Source organism: Aegilops tauschii, chromosome 2 (genome assembly GCF_002575655.3).
Source record: "Aegilops tauschii subsp. strangulata cultivar AL8/78 chromosome 2, Aet v6.0, whole genome shotgun sequence".
Classification (NCBI taxonomy): Eukaryota; Viridiplantae; Streptophyta; class Magnoliopsida; order Poales; family Poaceae; genus Aegilops; species Aegilops tauschii.
The window spans coordinates 17,278,184-17,302,592 of NC_053036.3; the positions used below are offsets into that span (position 1 = coordinate 17,278,184).

General features: G+C 48.0%; 2 protein-coding genes across 2 annotated transcripts; both read left to right on the plus strand.

The window, feature by feature from the left end:
* The first annotated feature begins 510 nt into the window (after positions 1 to 510).
* LOC109778501 (ethylene-responsive transcription factor 1B-like) lies at positions 511 to 1,116 on the plus strand. Its single transcript, XM_020337066.1, has one exon. The coding sequence runs from the start codon at positions 511 to 513 to the stop codon at positions 1,114 to 1,116; it is 606 nt and encodes a 201-aa protein (XP_020192655.1).
* A 4,650-nt stretch (positions 1,117 to 5,766) lies between these two features.
* Positions 5,767 to 21,504, plus strand: LOC120973331 (uncharacterized). Its single transcript, XM_040398846.3, has 5 exons — positions 5,767 to 6,529; positions 20,013 to 20,023; positions 20,891 to 20,931; positions 21,022 to 21,125; positions 21,449 to 21,504. Exons 1-5 carry the CDS (start codon positions 5,767 to 5,769, stop codon positions 21,502 to 21,504), a joined length of 975 nt encoding a protein of 324 aa, XP_040254780.2.
* Positions 21,505 to 24,409: the final 2,905 nt, after the last annotated feature.

Genomic DNA, 24,409 nt, shown 5'->3' on the forward strand with positions numbered 1-24,409 from the left:
CCTGTAAGTATCACACCATCCCCGAGCCATCTGCGAAGCTTCTCTGGTTGTCGACCTCTGGCCGTATCTACGACCCAGGAGCTCCAAATTAGCAGGATATTCCGATGGTGACGCCCACCCAGCCGCCCTACGTGAGCCTTCTCCCCCCTTTACACAAGCCCAAAATGAAGGCCCTTTCTGCCATGAAAACGACTCCCATCTCACGTACTGCTAAGCCCAACTTGTCATTTTTAGACCTGATCGATATCGATGGTGGCACTGCCACACCGCCGCCCTGCGTACTATTCCATTATACATACACTACTACTCCTATTTGTCAGCACAAAGTTTCATTTCCTCTTGTCAAACCCACACGCTCCATCAGCTGCCCTATATTAACCCATCCGCGTGCACAGCTTGTGAACAAAAGCACCCTCAGCCATAGCCTACATCTAACCCCCACCCCACAGGGAGCGCGCCAACTGACACCCACCGTTTCCACGTGGTACCGGCCGGGCTGACAACAGAGACATGGACAACCACGGTGATATGTGCTACTACAGCGGCGGCGGCATGGGCGCCGCGGCCGACCCCTCCTGCTCCTCCACCTCCTTGTCGTCCATTGACTCGTTTCTATCCGACTTGAGCGGCGGCGAGATGATCGACGAGGAAATAAGGAGTCAGCCCAAGAGGCCAGCAGCCTCGGCGTTCATCGGCGTGCGCGCGCGGCCGTGGGGACGGTTTGCGGCGGAGATCCGGGACTCGACGCGGGGCGGCGCGCGGGTGTGGTTGGGCACGTTTGCCACGGCCGAGGCCGCCGCCATGGCCTACAACAAGGCGGCGCTCTCGTCACGGGGCGCGGCCACGGCGCTCGATTTCCCTCTGGAGCGCGTCCAGGAGTCGCTCCAGGCACTTGGCACTACCATGACAGGCATAGGCGGATCGCCCGTGCTGGCGCTCAAATGGCGCCACTCCAAGAGAAGAAGGCGCAGCAAGGCCGAGATAGCGAAAGACGCGGCGACATGCGTGAGGAGGAGCAAGGTCATAGCCAAGCAGCAGCAGTTCATCGTGGAGCTGGAGGACATCGGCGTCGACTACCTGGATGAGCTTCTCAGGATCACGTGTAACACTACTTAGTTACTATTCCCTCCGTCCCGAGGTAGCAGTACGTACGGAGTACGTCGGTTGTAGGGTTGCAGCTAGCTTTGAGGCGGTGCCATTTCAAGTTGGAGCACCTGGGTTTTGTGCAGTTAATTGGTGAACTAATTACACGTGATAAACGCCCAACTTTTCAAAGTCAATAGTCCCAAAAGGCCGAAAGATATGTACAAGGACGATGAACAAACAACCCTATATATAAGCTATAACACTTTGCACGAAGCAAGCAAACAAACTGAAAGAAAATCAAAGTGCAACTTGACGACAACCTACACGCTTGGGCATCGTAGAATAAAGAAATACATCTACAAAGCAGCAGCCAACCCACTTTGAAGTTGATCTCGCTGATGCCTGCTTGCTTCAGGGAACCAACACACCAAGCCTTGCTTTTTCCCGAGAGCAACTAGTTGACGAGCGCTTCTTCGGGAGCCTCGTAATGATCACTTGCGGTGGGCTGACAGCATGTCACTTGCGCTCTGAGCCGCTGCCACGTGTCGCATTCTGGGCGTTTTCTTTGGATTTTGTTTTTTTTCGCACGCGTTTTTGGTTTATTAGATTAATTTTTTGAACCTTTTGGCTTTTCACAGTTTTTTCTTAGCTTTTTGACAAAAAAATCATTTTGTTTTGCACGGAAAAATGCATTTTTTTTGCTTCCTTAAGGACACGGTTTTGCTTCCACGAGAGGCATTGTTTTGCTCCCGCGAGAGGCACGGCCGTGCCTCTCGTAAACGGAAAAAACACGTTTTTCCTTTTTTTTCTTCCGTGAGAGGCATGGTTTTGCTTCCGCGAGAGGCACGGCCCTGCCTCTCGGAAACGAAAAAACGCGTTTTCTTTTTTTTACCTCTCGTGAGAGACACGTTTTTGCTTCCGCGAAAGGCACGGCCGTCGGACTTTCGTAAAGGGAAAAAGAAACGTGCTCCTGGTTCCTTTTTCATGAAAAAAAGTTTGTCAAAACCTATCAACACGGGATCTAGTTTTGAAGATTTTGACGCCAAGAATTCAACGGTGAAAACGGTTCGAGATTTTGACATACAGTTTAGGAGATAAAATATTTTGAATAAATGAATCTACGAAAAAAGGGAAACTTACAGGTTGCGGCAAGTGGCGCACATGCAGCGCGTCACTTGTCATAATCTAGGGAGGTGGGAGTGATCTTTGGATGGAGTACTCCTCAATTGGTGATTTCACTTTTCCCTCGTCGACCACCTCGTAGTCTAGGCTTGAAATAGGCTTGGGCATCGGCAGCCTGAAAGAGCGATGGTCGAGGCAGGCCCATGTACTAGTTTTTGGCCCACAACGTGAGCCCGAAAACTCGATAGATAACCAAACACCTAACACTAGGATTTTTAAGGTAAAAACATAGGCACAATTATGTATATATTCTGAAATGATTGAACTAATGATTTTAATAAAAAAAATGACACTACTTGAATTTTTGGGCTGATCTAGGCTCGGGTTTGAGATCTTAGGTTAAAGCCCGACCTGGGATATGACCAGGACTAGCTCAAAGTAGGCGCTCACCCTATAACTAGGAGTGGTACATGCCTCGTGGCCGCCATGCAGAATAACTGCACATGATCACCGTGACTCGATGAACACACCTCGTCAGCTACTCTCCTGATGCCTATGGACGACCATGCCAAAAAGGATACGCTGGAGGAAGAGGTCGATCAAGAATGTGATGCAGAGAGGTTGAGCAGGGCGACAAGCATCCACAGAGAGCCCCACTATTGTGGATTGGCCTAGTTACTCGTCACCTCTGCCATGTTGCTATCTCGGGAAGGGGAACCCTATCACCTCTTGCTGACAATCGAGGACTCCAACCCACTCTCAAGCATGTTGAGCATGAACAAAGGCGATCACAAAACAAAAGAAAACAATTGAGCATACAAGACTTGTCAGACCTCGATGTGGATGTCGTAGTTAGATGCCTATCACGCTTAACACCAGACACCTCCTTTAGATGCGACACTTATGGATGACAAGGCAACCCACACACAAAGACCCACTCCCATCGCCGCCTCTTCACTGGCTTGACTAAGGAGATTGACCAACATCTGCGGAGGCCCCTGCCGCTTGGACGCCATAGCCAAATTGAAAACCCTCTGCTCCAGCTGCAGAGCGGTTGAAACCTTGTTGCCACCCTCACCGGCGGGCATACAGGCTTATTGATGGCGACCTCCGGGGCACCGAGGGGAAAGGGAGCAAGGAAATGGTGGCAGCACGACAAAACCCTTGACGCCCTCGACGGAACTGTAGAACAAAGTCCTGAATGGTGACTTATATTAGTTACATTATCAATCCATCGTTTACACATGTGCAATCTTGAAAAAAATACCCATGTCACTTTTGTTTGTTTATCAGTCATAAACCTAGAATTGCAATTTTGTAGCATTGCAAATTGCTTTTTTTCAACACAATACAATCGAAGTCGCTCACATACACTCGCCTTTATGAACACACGCATGCACATCCTACCCCTATTAGCACCTCCGAGAGACTGAGCCGGCATAGTTGACGGGAACGTCTCCTCCCACCGAACGAACATCACCGGAATCCTGAAATAAATTCAGGAATAATGCAAGCACCAATATCACTTCTAGGACTTGAACTCTTGTGGACTGGGGATACCACCGTGCTCCTAACCATCTAACCACAAATTGATTCGCAGCATGCAAATTGCTTTACTATGTATACGATGGACGTGGGAGGAGCCTAATACGGCTAGGGGTGCATGTTTTTCTTTTACTTTAGCAATCAATTAGAATTATAAGGGATAAAGCCATAATAGGACGATTCATGCCGTATTTTTTAATTTGTTGGTCAGACAGTTTTTGTTCTTTGTGTCAAAGGAGCATGACCAAGACGAAGAAGGAGAGTTTCTTCTTTTTCTGACTAAGAACATTGAGATTGACTATACCTAGAGAGAGAATTCATGGAGCAAGAACAAGGAAGTCAATATATATGTGCAGTCAACCAAACTTTTATAGCTGACCAACAGCTCTACATAGATGCCATACCAGTTGAGCAAGTAGGATATATACAAGCCCATAATAGGCAGGGCAAAATTTGTACTTCCATATATAATAACGTAGTAGAGTCCTTGATTTTAGTTTATCTATATTGGGTCTACACTTGGGGCTTAACAAATTCCAAAGTTCTTCTAGTTGACCGCTGGAATTAATAATCCATCAGCAGCTGATGAGAATGTATCGATTCAGTATAGCATTGTCTTGGTGAACCTGAGAGAGATGGTACTAGCATCATTTGTTTTCTCCAGGGTGGTTTACGCCATCGGTGACGGCACTGGCTCGACTAGGGGCGGCCGGGAAATAGGGTGTGTCGTCAGAGCGAAAAGTTGGGAGGCTGCCGGTGGCGGCTGTCCACATCACCCCGAGCCATCTCCGAAGCTTCTCCGGTTCTCGTCGACCTCGTCTTGTCTAATTTCCAGGAGGTCTTAGTCTTGGTTAATCCACGCGAGGGTGGTTGCTTCGTGAGCCGTTGGTATAGCTGAAGTGAGAGCGACCTCAGTAAAGTAGTTGTGGAATTGGCAAAACTATATTGGCATTACTCAACAGGAAGGCATCTATGTAAAGAAAACTACAATGATGACTGCTTGACCTAGTCTCTTTTTTCTTTTTTTGGAGAATGATCTATACATTTATTTAAATTTCAAGAAAATCACAGGTACATTGCTTGGCATCATAGATTCAAGAAATTACAAAGTAAGTCTTATAACTAGAAATTACAGTGAAATTTCTCAAAATCGTCTTCTCCATGGTATCAATCTTTGCAACATGAAATACCGCCAAGGCTTTAGTAAAGAGAGTGCAGTCAGATTGAAGCAACGACACCGCCCCTCGTACACCTGCACGAACTTGACTACCTTCGTAGGTTCCAGAAACCCTTGAGTCGCCCATCGAACAGGATGGGAAGCCATGAGCATTTAATATACTTGGAGCGGGGATATCACCTAAAAGTACATGTCAAACCACAAGATCTTCAATAGAATGCCAAAGCACAACTCTGAAGTCACAACGGATCACACCAGCAAAAGCGATAGAAAACACTAACATAAACTCATCAAATACATATGAACAAATCTGAGAGGACATTAACCTAATGTCCACAAGGTCGGATACACCACAGTTGTAGACACACAAACGCTCTGGCTCCGTGGCACCGCCCAATAATAGTTTGCACGATCATGATTAGGGGCAAAATTCTCTTGCAGAATTTAGAATTTAGAATAGTTTGCAGGCACTGGATTCAGCCTGTGTCCACCAGCAAACAAAACGGTTTAGCGGGATATATGTTCCAGCACCTTCGTGGGAGCTTCGTCAACGCTAGGAGGTGACGCCCATGAGGCTTGTCTTACTCAGCCGCCCTACGTCAGTCAGTGGATCGATGGCGGAAGTGGCACCGTCCTGGTATTCCTATTTGTCAACACAAAATTCCCTCTAATTTCTCAGACCCCAAGGCTCGTCAGCTCGATCTATATATAGTATTTACCCATCGGATTAGCTAGCCCACAGAGGAGAGGAAGCACACCACCATTTCCACCGGCCGGGCTGACAACACACGACTTGACTCTCATTTCCATCCCGGCTGCTCCTCAATCACGGCGATATGTACTACTGCGCCGGCTGCACCGACCCCTCCTGCTCCTCAATCTCATCGCTGGACTCGTTTCCATCCCACGACTTGAGCAGCGATGAGATGGCTGAAACAAGGCTGAAGAACTCAGCAGGCTTGGCCGCCGGGGCCGGCGCCGCTCCAGCTTCTTGGAATCATTTCCAGGCCGGACGCATGGGCGCCGCTGCTAATAGTAATCCCTCCTCCAGCTCCTCCTCCTCCTCCTCCTCCTTATCGTCCTGGGACTCGTTTCCCTCCGACATGAGCAGCGGCGAGACGGTTGGCGCGGAAACGAGTCCTTGGCCCAAGAAGCGAGCAGCGTCAGCTGCGCCGTCGTACATCGGCGTGCGCGCGCGGCCGTGGGGTCGGTTCGCGGCGGAGATCCGGGACTCGACGCGGGGCGGCGCGCGGGTCTGGCTGGGCACCTTCGGCACCGCCGAGGCCGCCGCCATGGCCTACGACCAGGCGGCGCTCTCCTCGCGAGGCACGGCCACCGCACTCAACTTCCCTATGGAGCGCGTCCAGGAGTCGCTCCATGCCCTGGGGGCCACGTCCACTGGCATGGACGGATCGCCCGTTCTGGCGCTCAAACGGCGCCACTCCAAGAGAAGAAGGCGCAGCAAGGTCGAGATAGCGAACGACGCGGCGACGGCGAGGATGAGGAAGAACAAGACGATGGCCATGCAGGAGGGTCCCGTCGTGGAGCTGGAGGACCTCGGCGCCGACTACCTGGACGAGCTTCTTAGGATTACGTGGGGTACAGCTTACCAATAACACTATCAACAGTAATACACGTACGGTTGTTCTAGCTAAGCTTGGGAAGCGTGCTTGTGTGAATATTTCTTGTTTTTTTAGTTCCCATGATCTTTGTCCATTTCTGAGATGATTTAATGAGAAGATTTGCCTTGGTACACCCTTAATCAGCTCCTTCTCCTTCATATTTTTTTCTCAAAAAAGAGCAATGTTGTATTAACTCGTAATGCCGCATTGAAGTAATACAAATACCTTAAGCACACACCCTGCATGAGTAGTATTCATGCATAAACGTAAACCCACACAAAAAAGGAAGAAGACAAAAAACATGACATTCAGAAGTCCCGTCAAAGTGAATTGCAACATGTAACAACAACCATTGACATGAACCACTACTAAGGACAACACCCAGATGGCAAGAAATGTGCACAAAGAGGCCTTCAAGAAGGGAACAATGTGCTTTCGTCGCCGTCGCCAGATCCTTCCACGGGAAGCTACATCATGGGTTTCCCTGAAGAAGTATGTGCAAACTCTAGAGAATGCCTCCAACAAGGGAATAGTGGAACACCACCAATACAGGTCAGACCTAGAGTTTTCAAGCTGGGGTACAAGACCATACGCTTAAGAGCACCACCAAACTTAAGTCACAATGTATTGTCACCCTCACTTTAGATGAAGATGTCATTGCTACAAGTCTGATTGTCATGCCTCGGTGGTCATACACACTCACATACCTGATGTAGACATCGCCACTCAACCGGACATACCACAAATACGAGGGGTAAAACGGAGCATGTCAGTGATTGGATGCAACATACAAACATGAAGGCGCTAGTGCCGCCAAGAGCCCACATGGTGCCATTCGACATCCCTGTCCCGTCTTGACCGAAGTCATCCTGCGAAGCTCACGACATGGCGTTGATCATTCATGTTGGCAAAATTTACAAGGAGGCCTCGTCAGGCCACACCACCCGTCGCCCGCACTCGCATCATCCAATTTCTACCGCATGCCTTGTATCCATCTTCATCGTGCACAAAATCGAGTATCCATGTGCCACACACACGTTGACGCATGACTGTCGCACACCTTGTGTCCACCTCTAATATGCCACTTTCGCCGCCATTCCACGGCCAGGCACCACAACCCCAGATCTATGGTGATTGTTGCCACCCATGTAGGCTAGATCAGACGGGGCCGGCCTTCGTCATCGACCAATCACTACCGCATGTGCCACGAACACTCCTGCTGCCACCCCGTTGCTGCCCCCATAGATGGTAGGGATAGCGGACCACCTACAACTGCAACACGACCCTTCAGTGTGGCATGAGGTGCTCTCTTGGTGCCACTCTACCGCTACATTACCACGATGAGATGAGGATTTTCTCGACTAGTGGCTACTTCAACCCAATTAGCTCCTACCAGCCTCGAGAAAAGACAAACTTCCTTCACCGTGGCTGTGGAAACATCAAAACAATTGTGTCTTCAATGGTGAGCGCCCTTAGGAGGATCACCTCGTGCATATCATCCAAATGGAGGTGCATTTCTGGGCAAGAGTAGACACAAAGGGAATGGTTTTCCTTCTGGTACGGTCTTCGAGTTTACTTTTTTGGGCCAAGAAACCTCTTCGATCCACTCTTTGGTTGCATTCACAGTGTGTTGCCTCTTATGTGTAGTGGTTGTGTAGCGTTGGCTAAATCTAAAATTTTCCTTCTATCAGTGAAAAGATATTCATGCCTTTTGCGTATTCGAATTCTAGAATAGGATATCTCACTCGGAATATGGTGTCGACACCAGTAAGCTTAATAAGCGACTCGAAATGTGGTCTGCATACCCCAAGGGAACAATTTCAACTTTTATAACCATCAAAGCACTATAGAGAGACGGTCGAGTAAAGGTTAAGTCAGAAGTTACTAACCTGGTAGATACCTTTCAGGCAACCACCTCTTAATTTCGTGTACGGGCGGCGCTTGTGGTTGGCTTTGTATCGTATGGAGAGTACTACTGCTGTATGGCTAGGTAGAGGACCACCGTGTGTGGAGGATCTTTTGCCTCTCAATTGTAGCCCTTCAATTCTGGAATAAAACTCTTTTACCCTCGCAAAAAAAGAATCATGGTGAACTAGGGGAGGCACATAACTTAGGGCATGGATAGAGCGAGTCGAGAAAAGAGTACCTAGGGACTCCTGGGGCCCGCATCCAGCTGTGCCAAAGTTGCTAGGAAAGAATAAGGATGAGCAGGTTATATTTGGTATCATATCGTAACTAGAATATATGTTTCATTGTTCACCAGGGGATCATATCGTATCATGCTAAATATAGAAGGCTTTCCATCGAAGACGACCAAGATTAAGTGACAAAATTTAATACATCCAACGTTAAGTGGATTGTGTGATAAAATCGATGTCATTTGTTGCATTTTTTAAATCATATTCCCATCGTCATGGTCTTGTAGTTATGAGGTAACTAGAAAAATACTTATTTCAATATGAACTACATACAGACTAAAATGAGTGAACAAACACACTAAAGCGTGTCCTATACATCTGATTCAGAAAAAGTTAGAACATTTTATAATTTGAAACGGGGGACACACATGGAATATCAGGTTCATTTCTCGTTGTGTAAATAAACCTGAAATTGCAATTTTGCATCATCGTAAATTGCTTTAGTATGTACGTGATGGAACGGGCGGATCCTAATAGGCCAGGGGCGCAATTCATGGTCAAACAGTATTCGGTTATAATTCTTTTGCTTATTCATCTCAAAGGAGCACAACAAAGACGAAGAATAGCCAGTTTCCTCTCTTTCTGACTAAGAATGTTGAGCATTGACCATGCCTCGAGGGAGAATTCATGGAACAAGAACAAGGAAGCCAGTATATGCACTCAACCGAAACCTTATAGTTCACCTAGAGTCGCTTTCTGTATGTAGATGCAGGCCACTACAGATAAGATATATAAGCCCATACGATATAGTAATACTCCAAGGAAAAGGGTTTGGATTCACACCATCACCAAATAAACCAGTCCTTGATTTTTGTTTTGTCTGTTCCGACTACACCAGGGTTTAACAAACATAAAATTAAGTTAATCTAGTTGACTGGAATAATCATGAGCTAATTAAATGAATGATGCAGCAGCCACCCAACCGTACCTGAAAAGGAGTTTGTCCCTCCCGATATGCCGCGCTTGCTTGTGTCGCTTCAGGATAGTTTTGGTTACCTGTGCTGTGACTAGGGTTGTTTTTGGACCGGCACGGCTGGAAAAATAGTATTAGGACCAAGTGCACGTACGTCAGTCAGGGAGTACTTCATAACAGAGGAAGTATTTTTTCTAGTTAGCTGTTCACGATCGTCACGCCAGCCGAGCCATCTCCGAAGCTTCCCTCCGATCCCTGACCTCTCTTGCTCTCCGTAGTTAATGATGCGTTTGATTATTTGCATGAATTTTCAAATGTTGCATGAAAAAACAAGACAGACTGAGTAGAGTCTGATTGAGGAGATACATGATAATATATGACGTTCGCATGTTGTTTGGTTACCTGCATATGGGTTGCCTGCACCCCGAAAAGAATTTCTTCCTGATGTCTGTTTGTATACATACATTTTAATTAGGAGTTAACAACTACAATTAAACATAGAGGTTACATTAGAAAGCACACGTGACAAAACATACACATGTTTCCATGGACAACACACGCATACGTGCCAGCACACCCACATGTTCGCATGGACAACACACACATGCACACGCTCACATGAACAACACATACGTAAGTTCGCGTCATTGTTGTACAGTACATTGCAAAGATTAGAAGGGACTAGTGATATGTATATATATTTGTCTACGGCCGTCGAAATAGAATACGTATAACACGAAAGTCGTGTGGAACGAAGAGATGAAGCTATTGGTCAAAGAGAAATTCAAACGGTCAACTGTGCGCGATGTATTTATCAAAATTCATTCAAAATAGCTTCAAAAAACATGAAATTGAACATTTATACTCAATAAACATCAATGTGCATATTATTCTTGTACAATTTATTTCGAATAGAAACAAATTGTGTTGATTAGAAGAGACTAGTGTTACATATAGATCTACTCATCTATAATTTGTGAATCTGAACACGCACAATACGAAAATCATGTCAAACAACAAGGTGAAGCTACTTGTGAAAGGAAACTTTTAACGGTCGACCATGTGCCACGAATTTGTCAAAATTCGTCGAAAAAGGATGCAAAAATGAAAATGAAATTCAACATATACAGTAACGAAACTATGATTCGATCACCTAAATGGTATTAGAACATTAAGGTGCATCTTTTTTTGTACAACTTATCTCGAACCGAAGCACGGTTGTGTAGAAGGGATGAAGCACATTAAGAAGGTGATTAGAGGAAAATACCTGCAGACCACCTACACCCACGTATTGCCAGAGCCACCCATGTGCTCTCGAGAGCATCGGTCGGGCCGGGCTTGCTGGAAACGGTCGACTTGGTCATTCCCACAAATATAGGCCCATAGATGCTTTAAGAACCGTATGGTGTAGGCCCAGTATTTTTTGCACACAATCAAATAGTTCAACACCGAAAAAAGTTGCATCCAATGGGCCTGGTTGAGGCAAACACATCCTTAGTGTTTCTTCCGTTCTGGGAAGTGCTACATCAACGTTGAAGACACCTACAAAGATTGTCATACCTATGTGTCCTACGTTGGCGTCGCTCTTCGTGGGCGACACGGGCGATGCCTCCATCTTCCATCGCCAAGCCACCTCCTCAATGCTCCTATTTTTAGCCGCCACCAGCCAGAGTCGTCAGGTAACTAAAGCCCTGTGCGACTGATGGAGGCGGCGGGTTCGTCTTCTTCCTCCACCCCTCTGCTCTTCGTGCTTCTTCAACCCTAGCCAGATGTGACACTGTGGAGCGCTGATCCTCCACAGGCGTTGGTTTCTCGCCGTCCTAGGGCGGGGTGGACGAGGCTAGGACAGAAAAGTGCCATTTTGTCCCGCTCATGGATGGGGAGCATAGCATAATGCTGCCCCCTGCCCAGATCTGTCGTAATACTGGGGTCGCCAATGTTGGGGAACGTAGTGTTTCAAAAAGTTTTCTACGATCACGCAAGATCTATCTAGGAGATGCATAGCAACGAGCGGGGAAAGTGTGTCCACGTACCCTTGTAGACCGAAAGCGGAAACGTTTAGTAACACAGTTGATGTAGTCGAACGTCTTCACGATCCAACCGATCCAAGTACCGAACGTACAGCACCTTCATGTTCAGCACACGTTCAACACGATGACGTCCCTCGAGCTCTTGATCCATTTGAGGACGAGGGAAGTTCCGTCAGCACGACGGCGTGGCGACGGAGATGATGAAGTTACCGGCGCAGGGCTTCGCTTAAGCACTACGACGATATGACTGAGGTGTTAAACCGTGGATGGGGGCACCGCACACTGCTAAGACAAATCTTGGAGTGCCTTTGGGGTGCCCCCTGCCCACGTATATAAAGGAGGGAGAGAGGCCGGCCCTCCTAGGGGCGCGCCAAGTGTAGGGAGTCCTACTAGGACTCCCAAGTCCTAGTAGGATTCCCTTTCCTTTTCGGAGTGGGAAAGAAGGAAAGCAGGGAGAGGGAGAAGGAAAGTGGGGGGGGGGGAGGGGGGGCACCCCTTGTCCAATTAGGTTTGGGCAGGGGGGAGGCGCATGCCACCTTGTGGCCCTTCTTCCCTCTCTCCACTAAAGCCCAATAAGGCCCATTAACTTCCCCCGGCGAATTCCCGTAACTCTCCGGTACTCCGAAAAATACCCGAATCATTCGGAACCATTCCGATGTTCGAATATAGCCTTCCAATATACCAATCTTTACCTCTCGACCATTTCGAGACTCCTCGTCATGTCCGTGATCTCATCCGGGACTCCAAACAAACTTCGGTCATCAAATCACATAACTCATAATATAAATCGTCATCGAACATTAAGCATGCGGACCCTACGGGTTCGAAAACTATGTAGACATGACTGAGACACATCTCCGGCCAATAACCAATAGCGGAACCTGGATGCTCATATTGGCTCCTACATATTCTATGAAGATCTTTATCGGTCAAGCCGCATAACAATATACGTCATTCCCTTTGTCATCGATATGTTACTTGCCCGAGATTCGATCGTCGGTATCTTCATACCTAGTTCAATCTCGTTACCGGTAAGTCTCTTTACTCGTTCCGTAATGCACCATCCCGTAACTAACTCATTAGTCACATTGCTTGCAAGGCTTATAGTGATGTGCATTACCGAGAGGGCCCAGAGATACCTCTCCGATGCTCGGAGTGACAAATCCTAATCTCGATCTATGCCAACCCAACAAACACCTTCGGAGAGACCTGTAGATCATCTTTATAATCACCCAGTTACGTTGTGACGTTTGATAGCACACAAGGTGTTCCTCCGGTATTCGGGAGTTGCATAATCTCATAGTCAGAGGAATATGTATAAGTCATGAAGAAAGCAATAGCAATAAAACTATACGATCATAATGCTAAGCTAACGGATGGGTCTTGTCCATCACATCATTCTCTAATGATGTGATCCCGTTCATCAAATGACAAGACATGTCCATGGTCAGGAAACTTTAACCATGTTTGATTAACGAGCTAGTCAAGTAGAGGCATACTAGGGACACTCTGTTTTGTCTATGTATTCACACATGTACTAAGTTTCCGGTTAATACAATTCTAGCATGAATAATAAACATTTATCATGATATAAGAAAATATAAATAACAACTTTATTATTGCCTCTAGGGCATATTTCCTTCAGTCTCTCACTTGCACTAGAGTCAATAATCTAGTTCACATCGTCATGTGATTTAACACCAATAGTTCACATCTTTATGTGATTAGTTCACATCTCTATGTGACTAACACCCAAAAGGTTTACTTGAGTCAATAATCTAGTTCACATCGCTATGTGATTAAAACCCAAAGTGTACTAAGGTGTGATCATGTTTTGCTTGTGAGAGAAGTTTAGTCAACGGGTCTGCCACATTCAGAACCGTATGTATTTTGCAAATTTTCTATGTCTACAATGCTCTGCACGGAGCTACTCTAGCTAATTGCTCCCGCTTTGAATATGTATCCTGATTGAGACTTAGAGTCATCCGGATCAGTGTCAAAATTTGCATCGACGTAACCCTTTACGATGAACTTTTTGTCACCTCCATAATCGAGAAACACATCCTTATTCCACTAAGGATAATTTTGACCGCTGTCCAGTGATCCACTCCTGGATCACTATTGTACCCTCTTGCCAAACTCATGGTGAGGTACACAATAGGTCTGGTACATATTATAGCATACTTTATAGATCCTATGACTGAGGCATAGGGAATGACTTTTCATTCTCTTTCTATTTTCTGCCGTAGTCGGGTTTTGAGTCTTTACTCAACTTCACACCTTACAACACAGGCAAGAACTCCTTCTTTGACTGTTCCATTTTGAACTACTTCAAAATCTTGTCAAGGTATGTACTCATTGAAAAAATATATCAAGCGTCTTGATCTATCTCTATAGATCTTGATGCTCAATATGTAAGCAGCTTCACCGAGGTCTTTCTTTGAAAAACTCCTTCCAAACACTCCTTTATGCTTTCCATAAAATTCTACATCATTTCCGATCAATAATATGTCATTCACATATACTTATCAGAAAGGCTGTAGTGCTCCCACTCACTTTCTTATAAATACAGGCTTCACTGCAAATGTCTGTATAAAATTATATGCTTTGATCAACTCATCAAAGCGTATATTCCAACTCCGAGATACTTCACTACTAGAAAAAGGGCTATAGATAATATGGACACTAATGGCGCACCAGACATGCGGTGCGCCATTAGTGTCACACTAATGGCGCACCACAACCATGGTGCGCCACTACTAATTTTTTTTTCTTTTTTCCAAAAATACTAATGGCGCACCGGGGCACAGTGCGCCATTACTAGTTTTAACTAGTAATGGCGCACCAGTCACCCCATGCGCCAGTACTATCATTTTTTTTTGCAAAACTACTAATGGCGCATCGTCAGCTGGTGCGCCATTAGTAACCAGGGTTACTAATGGCGCATTTGTGGGTGGTGCGCCATTAGTAACCTGGGACCAGCTAGATATTTTGGACAGCCACCTACACACTCACTTTCCCCACTTCATTCTCTCCACCTCCTCCTCCAAGCTTGTCTCGGCTGCCTCCTCCTCCTCACCTCATTTGCACCATAGATTCATCCAAATTAAGTGGTTAAATTACCTTTTTTTGATAGGTAAGTAAGGGAAAAGCTTTCTTTATGTTGTAGATCTACTTTTTTCTCCCTCCAACAACGTGCACATGCACTTTTTATGGCCTAGCTAGATCTATGTATGTTTGTGGTGTTGCATATATGTTTGTGTTTGCAGGTACCGGTATTTGAAATGCGATAGTTGCCAATATTTTGCCGGAATGTTGATTCATTTCCGTTTCGGCGAGAATTTTGGCACTATGCATTCTTTTTGGTCCTATTTTTAGGCAAAGTCATGCCAAATTTTTTCTTGGTTCTAAAATATCGTTTTGCTCTACCCCGCAGGCGACCATGGTCCGCACGATGACCGAAGGTATCGTGAATAGGTTTTTGAGCTTCGCGAAGGCCGAGATGCTTCAAAAGAACGAGACGGAGATAAGATGTCCGTGTCGAAGATGCAAGCTGAGGAGCCTTATGGACCCGGATTCCGTACAGGTGCGGGACCACCTGCTCTTGCGTGGTTTCATGGATGGCTATCGGTGGCAAGGTGATGAAGATGATTATGAAGTCGTCCATGGGGGCCGGGCAAGAAATGAGGAAGGGCAGCAAGACAAACGCGGCGAGGGCGGGCGAGAAGACGAAGAATCTCCAGGACATGATCACGAAGTAGATGCAGTACACAGTCATCATGTAGAAGATGCCGGACATGATGATGAGGAAGATGCCGGAGCAGACGAAGGGCATGATAATGAAGATGAAGATGCCGGAGCAAACGACGATGGACCATCGATGGGCTGGGTGCAGGACCCTCATATTCAAGAGCTGCTTCTCAAGCAGACGGATAACGCAAGAGCTGCCGCCCGAGAGAAAGCCAAGCTAGATCAACTGGAGATAGACGCGGTTACTCCATTGTATGAAGGATGCAGGCCCGAGGATACCCGCCTGAAAGTAACGCTCATGGCTCTGGAGATGAAGGTAAAATACAAAATGACCGACGCATGCTTCGACGAGAACATGTCATTCTGGCACGAACGTCTTCCCAAGGGGAACAAGTGCCCGACCAGTTTCGAGGAGGCGAAGAAAATCGTGTGTCCTCTGGATTTACCGCACGTGAAATACCATGTGTGCATGAACAATTGCATCATTTATCGGGACGAGCACGCGGAGTCTACCATATGTCCGGTGTGCGGCGTCACTCGATACAAGAAGAGGAAGAAAGCTCCTCGAAAAGTGGTGTGGTACTTTCCGATCACTCCTCGTCTGTAGCGGTATTTCGCGGACCCTAAGGTAGCAAAGCTCTTACATTGGCACGCAGATAGGGAGGGGAAGAAGCGAGAAGATGACGCAAATGATCTGGAGATAAATAAAAAAGACAAGATGCTGAGTCACCCTAAGGATGGGAGCCAGTGGCAAGCGTTGAACTTCGAACACCCAGAATTTGGGAACGATCCAAGGAATATCATGCTGGGCGCGAGCACCGATGGAGTCAATCCGTTTGGCAGCCAGAGAAGCACACATAGCACCTGGCCTGTGTTTGTGTGGATGTACAACCTTCCCCCCTAGTTGTGCATGAAGAGGAAGTACATTCACATGAGTATGCTAATTGAAGGGCCGAAACAACCAGGGAACGACATCAATCTGTATCTGGGGCTGCTGAAAGAGGAGCTAAACACGCTGTGGAAAACGCCAGCTAATACGTGGGACGCCGCAGAGAAAAAATATTTCCCTATGAGAGCCGCACTGCTCACGACGGTGCACGACTATCTCAGTTACGGATATGTCGCGGGGGCAGGTGGTCCACGGATTTTCTGGATGCGTCAGATGCATGGATGACACAACGTATCGCCAGCTAGATAGAGATCCCGGGTCTTCGAAAACCGTGTTCATGGGACATCAAAGGTGGCTTCACGATGATGACTCATGGAGAAAACGGAAGGATCTGTTCGATGGGGAAACCGAAACCCGAAGACGCCCGCGTACGAGGAGCGGCGAGGAAATAGACGAGCTGTTGAAAAATTGGAAAGATTGCCCACTGCCGGGAAAGAAGCAAAAGGCGCCAGAGCCGGGAAAGAAGCGAAAGGCGCAAGAGCCGCTGCTGAAGGTATGGAAAACGAGGTCTGTTTTCTGGGACTTGCCGTACTGGAAGATCCACCGTGTGCCTCACAACCTTGATGTCATGCATATCACGAAGAACGTGTGCGAGAGTCTGCTTGGTACCCTGCTCAACATGCCAGAGAGGACCAAAGATGGGCCAAAAGCAAGGGCAGACTTGAAATCAATGGGCATCAGGGAGGAGCTTCACGCTAATGATGATGATGATGAGGCCAAGCAGGACACGGAAAGTCGTCGCAAAGCCAAAAAGTCCAAGAAGACCGGAAATGACTTCCCTCCCGCGTGCTTCACTCTAAGTCAGGAGGAGCTCGATCAGTTTTTCACCTGCCTCGTAGGAGTAAAACTTCCTTAAGGTTACGCGGGGAAGATAAGCAGATACCTAGACTCAGCGAAGCAGAAGTTCAGCGGGATGAAGTCTCACGACTGTCACGTGCTGATGACGCAGATACTTCCAGTTGCAATCCGTGGGATCATGGACGCGCACGTCCGTGAAACGCTATTTGGCCTATGCAACTTTTTCGACGTCATCTCTCTGAAGTCGGTTGGCGTGAGGCAACTCAGAAGGCCACAGGAAGAGATCGTGGTGATACTATGCGAGCTTGAGATGTACTTCCCGCCCGCATTCTTCGACGTTATGGTGCATCTGCTGGTCCATATCATGGAGGATATCATCCAACTCGGGCCGACGTTCCTGCACAGCATGATGCCGTTCGAAAGGATGAATGGTGTCATCAAAGGATACGTTCGCAACATGTCACGTCCAGAGGGAAGCATAGCCAGGGGCTTTCTGACCGAAGAATGCATCTCCTACTGCACGAATTATCTAGGCATCGAGAACCCCGTTGGTCTGCCCGTCAACAGGCACCTCGGCAGGCTCGCTGGATGGGGTCACCGTGAGGGTCGCTGCGAAATGCATGTCGACTTCGAGGGTCGACTCGCCGACTTTGAAAGAGCAAACCTAGTCGCGCTACAACACATAGACGTGGTCGATCCTTGGGTGGTAGAGCACAAAACCTTTATTGAGAAGACGTACAATGACCGAGGCCAACAGAGGACGGACGGAGATATAATCAAAGAGCACAACTCATGTTTCACGCGTTGGTTCAAGCAGAAGCTTTTGTCGTACCCTTTACATGAGGATTCTTCCGCGGAAGAACAACTCATATTCGCCTTGTCACAGGGCGCCGAGCACAACCTGATGACGTATGAGGCGTACGATATCAACGGCTACACATTCTACACCGAGGGAAAGGACATGAAGAGCGATGGTTATCAGAACTCCGGGGTAACGATGGAATCCTACACCGGTAACGACAAGGACAGATACTACGGAAGGATCGAGGAGATCTGGGAGCTGAGCTACACTGGAGAGAAGGTCCCGATGTTCTGTGTCAGATGGGCCAAGAGCGTCCTAAAAGAAGACCGGTATTTCACCACCATGGTTATACCCGAAGCCAAATCCAAGACCGCGGGCGCAAACGTCACCGCGAAAAATGAGCCATGGGTACTGGCTTCCCAAGTGGACCAATGCTTCTTCATTACCGACCCGTCAAAGCCCAGTCGTGTTGTCGTGAGGAGAGGCAAAAGGAAGATCATCGGAATGGATGGAGTCGCTAATGAGCAAGACTTCGACAAGTACGGCGACCCGAAGATGGAACATGGCGACGACGATGAAGTACCAGCATACACCACAAGAAGAAGCAGGACCACCCTACCTAAAGGACGTCCGTTCAAGAGAAGAACTTCATTTATGAAAAATAAGGGCAAGAAGATTGTGAACAGATAGCTAGCTAAGATCGATTGTATTTAAATTGTAGCCTTCATTTCTCGATTGTATTTCGACATATTGAAATGATATTTCTTCTGTTCTAGTGTCCTCATGAATATTTATTTATGTTTATTATGGTATTAAATTTCTAACTCACAAAAAGTATTGAATTTGTTAATATTTTTTGAACTCATGAATATTTTTAAATTTCATGGGCACTTTTTGAATTCATGAATATTTTTTCAAATTTGATGATATTTTTTCATATTCAATATGAAAAAATATTTAATATTCATGAGGACACTCGATCTCGATCCCCCTCCATCTCGATCGCTATCCCCTCTCGCCAGACCCCCCTCGCCGCCGAGCACCCCCCCACCCTCCCCCGCTCCACCGCCGCCGCCGACCCCCCGCACCCTCCCCCGCTCCACCGCCGCCGAGCACCCACCGCACCCTCCCCCGCCGACCCCCCGCACCCTCCCTGGCCTGCTCCACCGCCGCCGAGCACCCCCCGCACCCTCCCCCGGGCCCGCTCCACCACCGCCGACGACCCCCCACACCCTCCCCTGTCTCCTCGCTCGGTTCCCCCTCCCTCCCCCCTGAGCGCCATTGCTATACAAAAAAAGATTACTAATGGCGCACCTCTCTGGGGTGCGCCATTGCTATCCAAAAAAAAAGATTACTAATGGCGCACCTCTCTGGGATGCGCCATTGCTATAAAAAAAGATTACTAATGGCGCACCGCGTGTCGATGCGCCATTGCTATCAAAAATAATTTCTAATGGCGCACCGCTCGGGGGTGCGCCATTGCTAACCCTTCCCCCCACTAAAATCCCCAGTCCCCTTTCTATCTCTCACCTGCCCACTGCCCCGCCCCGACCCGACCCGTACTGCGCCGCCGCCGGCCCTGCACCCGACCACCACTGCCCCAACGCCCCGGCGCCTCGCTGCTCGTCGCCCCACCGCCCCCGACGCCGACCCTCACCGCCCCCGACGCCCCCGACCCCCACCAGACCGCCGCCGCCCCCAAATCTCTCTCTCGCTCCCGGCGGCGGCTGCCTCGTCGGAACTGCCCCTCGACGGCGGCTAGCCTCGTCGAACGCACTCCTCGACGGCGGCGCGAGCCTCCCCGCGCGGCCTCTGGTTAGTCTCTCTCCCTCCCTCCCTCTCTTCCCCGCTCATCCCCATGCCCCACGGGGCGGCGACCTAGGGTTAGATGTAGGAGCTCGCCGCCGCCGCCCCGTTGTGTCGCTACTGCTGCTTGTTTGATCTATGGTGACATACATATTTGCGTCTTCGGATTTTCACTTCTGTTTCTGATGGTATATCCCGTGGTTTTCTTGCGCAGGTGGTGGATCTGTGAGTGTGCGACCATCCCTAGCTTGCTAGAGTCTGGATTGCGCTGGCGAGGTGACTATATTCTTCCTCAACCGTTGATGAACTAGTAACTGAACTGTTGTTGTGGTCACTTGCAATCGAATCAGCCATGAGTTATTACTTATTACCTTTACTGCCTCCTGTGTGCTGCTCTATTTATTAACTGTTGTTATGGTAGCATGTTGACGTTGTTGCTTAATTAGTGGCTATGGTTGCTAATTAGTATGTGATCTCTTGGAGTAAAATCAGCTGGGAGCCTGGGAGCTGCTGCCTTTGTGCTCTGCTCTCCTTGCTAACTGTGCTTACCGTTTCAATGTTGCTTAGTGGCTTAATTTTTTTTGCTCAAGTGATGACATCTAGTTGCCTGTCGGCAAGTTGGCGACATTGTTGATGTCGACAAGATGCTCAACGACCTCTCACTCATCAAGAAGTTCGAGTAGTAGCCGCCCCATAATATGCTCCTGCTTGCTCTTCTTGTTCTTGTTCTTGTTACTTCAAGTGACTGAGACTGGACATTCCAAAATAGTAGCGTAGTGGCATATATACGTTTGATCACTGCTCCTTGCATTTGCTAATTTCAATGTTCTGCAGGCGGACTTTCAGTTTCTGTCGTAGATGGATTTTTTATATTAACTTGTGAAAGTTAGGCTATTGTTCTGCTCACTGTCACCCTCTAATCCCCATTGCCCATGTGTCAATAAGCTAAAGTTCTTGGATAAGCTTGCCACGCTACTGGCTCTATATTTCTTGGTCACAAGGTAGCCATATTAGACAAAATGGTTGGGATGCTTAGGTATTCTCAGGCTTTGTCAAACAACATGTCCTAAACAGTTTTGCTGGTTTTTGCAGACTGAGAAGGCTTTCCTGAAGCAGCCTAAGGTGTTCCTCTGGTACGAGGAACTGTTGTTTTTTCATTATATAAGTAAGATGGTAAAATGTGTGTCCTGAATTGGTGATCATGACTTGATTTGCAATTATAGCTCAAAGAAGACCACAAAGGGGAATAATAAGCCTGGCAAGGAGGGCAACAGGTTCTGGAAGAGTGTTGGCCTTGGTTTCAAGACTCCCAAGGAAGCCATTGAGGGTATGTTCTGTCACTCCTTTTCCCAATTGTAATGTGATAGCATAGATGGTGTGCTGCTTTGTCCATTTTGTAGTATCGAATGTTATTAATTGCCTTGTACTCATGGACTTGCTGAAGCATGTGACCGCTATTCAGTATTTTCTTCTTCTTATGTTTGTATGTTGTTTAGCTAGATATACATTTTTTACTTTATCTACACCATGAAGATCAGTATAGCCTGCAACTTGGGGAAGTTTAGTGTTGTTGTTTATCTGTTATGACTTGCGATGTTGATGTGCAATGAGCATTTATACTTGTTCTGAAATATCATCTTGATTCTGCAGTCTATTGTGCTTTTCTGTTTGGCCTCAATTTGGCCTTGCAAATGATGGTCTACTAGCTGGCAAGATGTTTTTTGAGAAACACAGTACCAGCATGTCGATAATGATTTTGGCAGCAGTGTGCGGCGCAATTCCTTCATTGGATAATGATTTTGCAGGTACCCCGAGAGGCCCTTGAGTTTGCCGGAATGTCGATTAACTTCCGTTCCGGCAAATTCGGGTACTCCATATGTCCTATTTTCAGCAAAGGTCATGCTGAAATTTTCCGTGAATTTTAGCATGACTTTGCTAAAAATAGGACATATGGGGTACTTGCAACTAATGCATGGGCCGGGGTATCTTAGTACTTAATTAAGTAGGATCCTCTTTGTTTATTTGCCTGCGTAATCTCACGATTGGAGCTGGGGGCGGCCACGTGTGAGCCATCCATGGGCCGTTGACCTCGCTCCTGTCCTGCCTGCCCACCTCCCCTACCTGGCCCTGACCGCCATTAAAGTAACCAATCAAGCTCCTCATCCACTGTGATCAGAAAGAAACTATGAAAATGACACAACAGAAGACAATACCCCCCGATCTAGTCTAAACACACCGGCTGGCTAGTAGTTAGTGTAGGTGTATATATACACATGAATCTACCTACATCCTGGAAATCCATTTAATCAGAGGAAGACGACGAAGAAGAAGAGGAGGAGGAGGAGGAGGAGGAGGAGGTGAGGTTGGTTAGCCAAGAGTCAAACCCTAAATGATAAAACCTTGGCTTTTAGGGTGCCTCGGTGTCGATAAAAACCTAAATGATGAAAGCTTAGCCCTTAGCTTGTTCATTCTGTAGATTTCCAAAATTCATTTTTGTACCGCACACCAAAGCCCCAAGAAAGAAAACTGCAATCTGAAACAAATGATCAATTTTCAGCCCTTGGATTAGTTTAGTATTTTTTCACACACTCAGACACCCTTGCTTGCCATGTGTGTGAGAGAGATAGTGAGAGGAGACAAGAAGAAGGGGGTTAGGAAGGGACTTGGACCTTAGCAACAACACACTAACAGCGAATTCCTCGAGAATTAGGTTATTTGGTCAACTTAAAGATCTTGTTCCTTGACAATAACCAACTTTTTGACCAAACTTTTTTCCTATTTAGAGCGAAACATGGCCCACAATGATGAGGCCGGCGGTTCGGGCGGCAAGGCATTCTGGGAGCTGTCCCAGGAGATGGAGGAAGAACCTCACCGCTATGAGGACGCCGCGGAAGACACCGATCCTGACTACACAACCCCTAGTGGCGTCGGGGATGACACCACTGATGGTGCCGCCGAGGATGCCACCACTGATGATGGCAGCGCACGGACAGATGTCAGCCAACCGAAGAGGCAACGGAAGGACCGGCGCCCGAACGTGCTCGGCACCATCAAGGAGGAATTTACTGAAGTGAACTGCGACGGGGATCCAACGGCGCCCAAAGAATTAGTCAAGGGGTACTCGGTTCAGCTCGGGTGCATTCTCCGGAGCACCGTCTCGATCAACACCGAGAACCTAAGGCATAGGGACCGAGGGAATTTGCGCAACTTCCTCTTCACAAAGCTGCACGAACGATACAAGTTCCCCACTGACTTTGCAAACACACGCCTCTCAGGGAATAAAGTGAACAGTGCCGCCCTCACGAAGATGAGCACGGCCCTGTCTACTTGGAGAAGCGCGGTGAAGAGAATGATTAACAAAGGTGATAGTTATGAGAAGATCAAGGCGAAAAATCCTTCGATCAGCGAAGATGACTACAAGGAGTTCAAGATCAAGTGCGAGAGCGGCGCATCAGAGGAATCAAGTCAGTGGGGGAAAGAGATGCGGGACTTGAACTTAGGGGTCCACAAACTCGGTCCCGGCGGTTACAGAGTGGCGGAACCTATATGGGACAAGGAGGACGCGGAGCGTGCCGAGCAAGGCCTACCGCCCCGCTTCGAGAAATACCGTGAGAAGCAGACCAGGAACTATGTCAGGACCCGGTAACAAGGAGGACCCGGTAACAATGAAGCCAAATTTCTAAATGGTTCACATTCCTTCTGCAGGAGACTAAAAGCAGTAGCGCGGGGTCGTCTCAGAGCTCCCCTTGGGACATCACTCTAAATAGGGCGTTCAACATAATGAAAAACAAGGATAAGCTCAATAAGCCGTCGTCAGCTGGTCGTGTGGCCGGCAAAGGCTTGTCCACAAAATGGTCGTCATACTATAACGCTGGTGGGAGAAAGGAGAAAAAGACCAGCTCGGAAAGCCAGTCGCGCAGGTTCAAGAACTCAAGGCACAAGTGGCACGGATTCCGGAGATTGTCCAAGAGCAAGTGCAACAACAACTAGGAACGACGCTCACCGCCATTGTGCCTACCTTGATTCAGGGGCTGCAGACGTGGATTGCGGGCGGCCAACAGGGGCCGCCCCCGGTTCCCAGCTTCACGGCCAGCAACTCGCACAACGCGCAGGCGGCGCCATTGGTGTCTCCGGCGGAGGCGGTATTGGTGTCTCCGGCGCCGCACGGGCATTGGAGCTTAATGCACCCGGGTGTACGCCGGCCGGCACCTCGGCAGCAAGCGGCCCCTCCGTCAGTTGCATGCCCGCCATTGGCGGTGCCTCGACATTAGCCGAGCTCGATGCCATCACGGTAACTAAGCCTCTCGGCCGATGACTTCATCTCCTTGCCTTTTACTGGGCATCCCTGGCGCCCTCCATGTTTTCGCAGGGCGCCGCCGACGTTCCATGCACTCTCCTGCACTTCGTGGGCGGCGAGTTGATCAATGTCGCCAAGGGCAGAATCGTTCAACCGGGCAACCCCGTGTTCCACGGTAATCCGATGCCACCCACAGTGTATAGGGTTGAACTGGTTCGGGTGCTGCCAGGCTGCGACGAGTTGTTACCTCTGATTCGACCCGCTGGGGCCGACGAAGATGATGTGATGACCCTCAGCGCCTGCGTAAGCTGGCC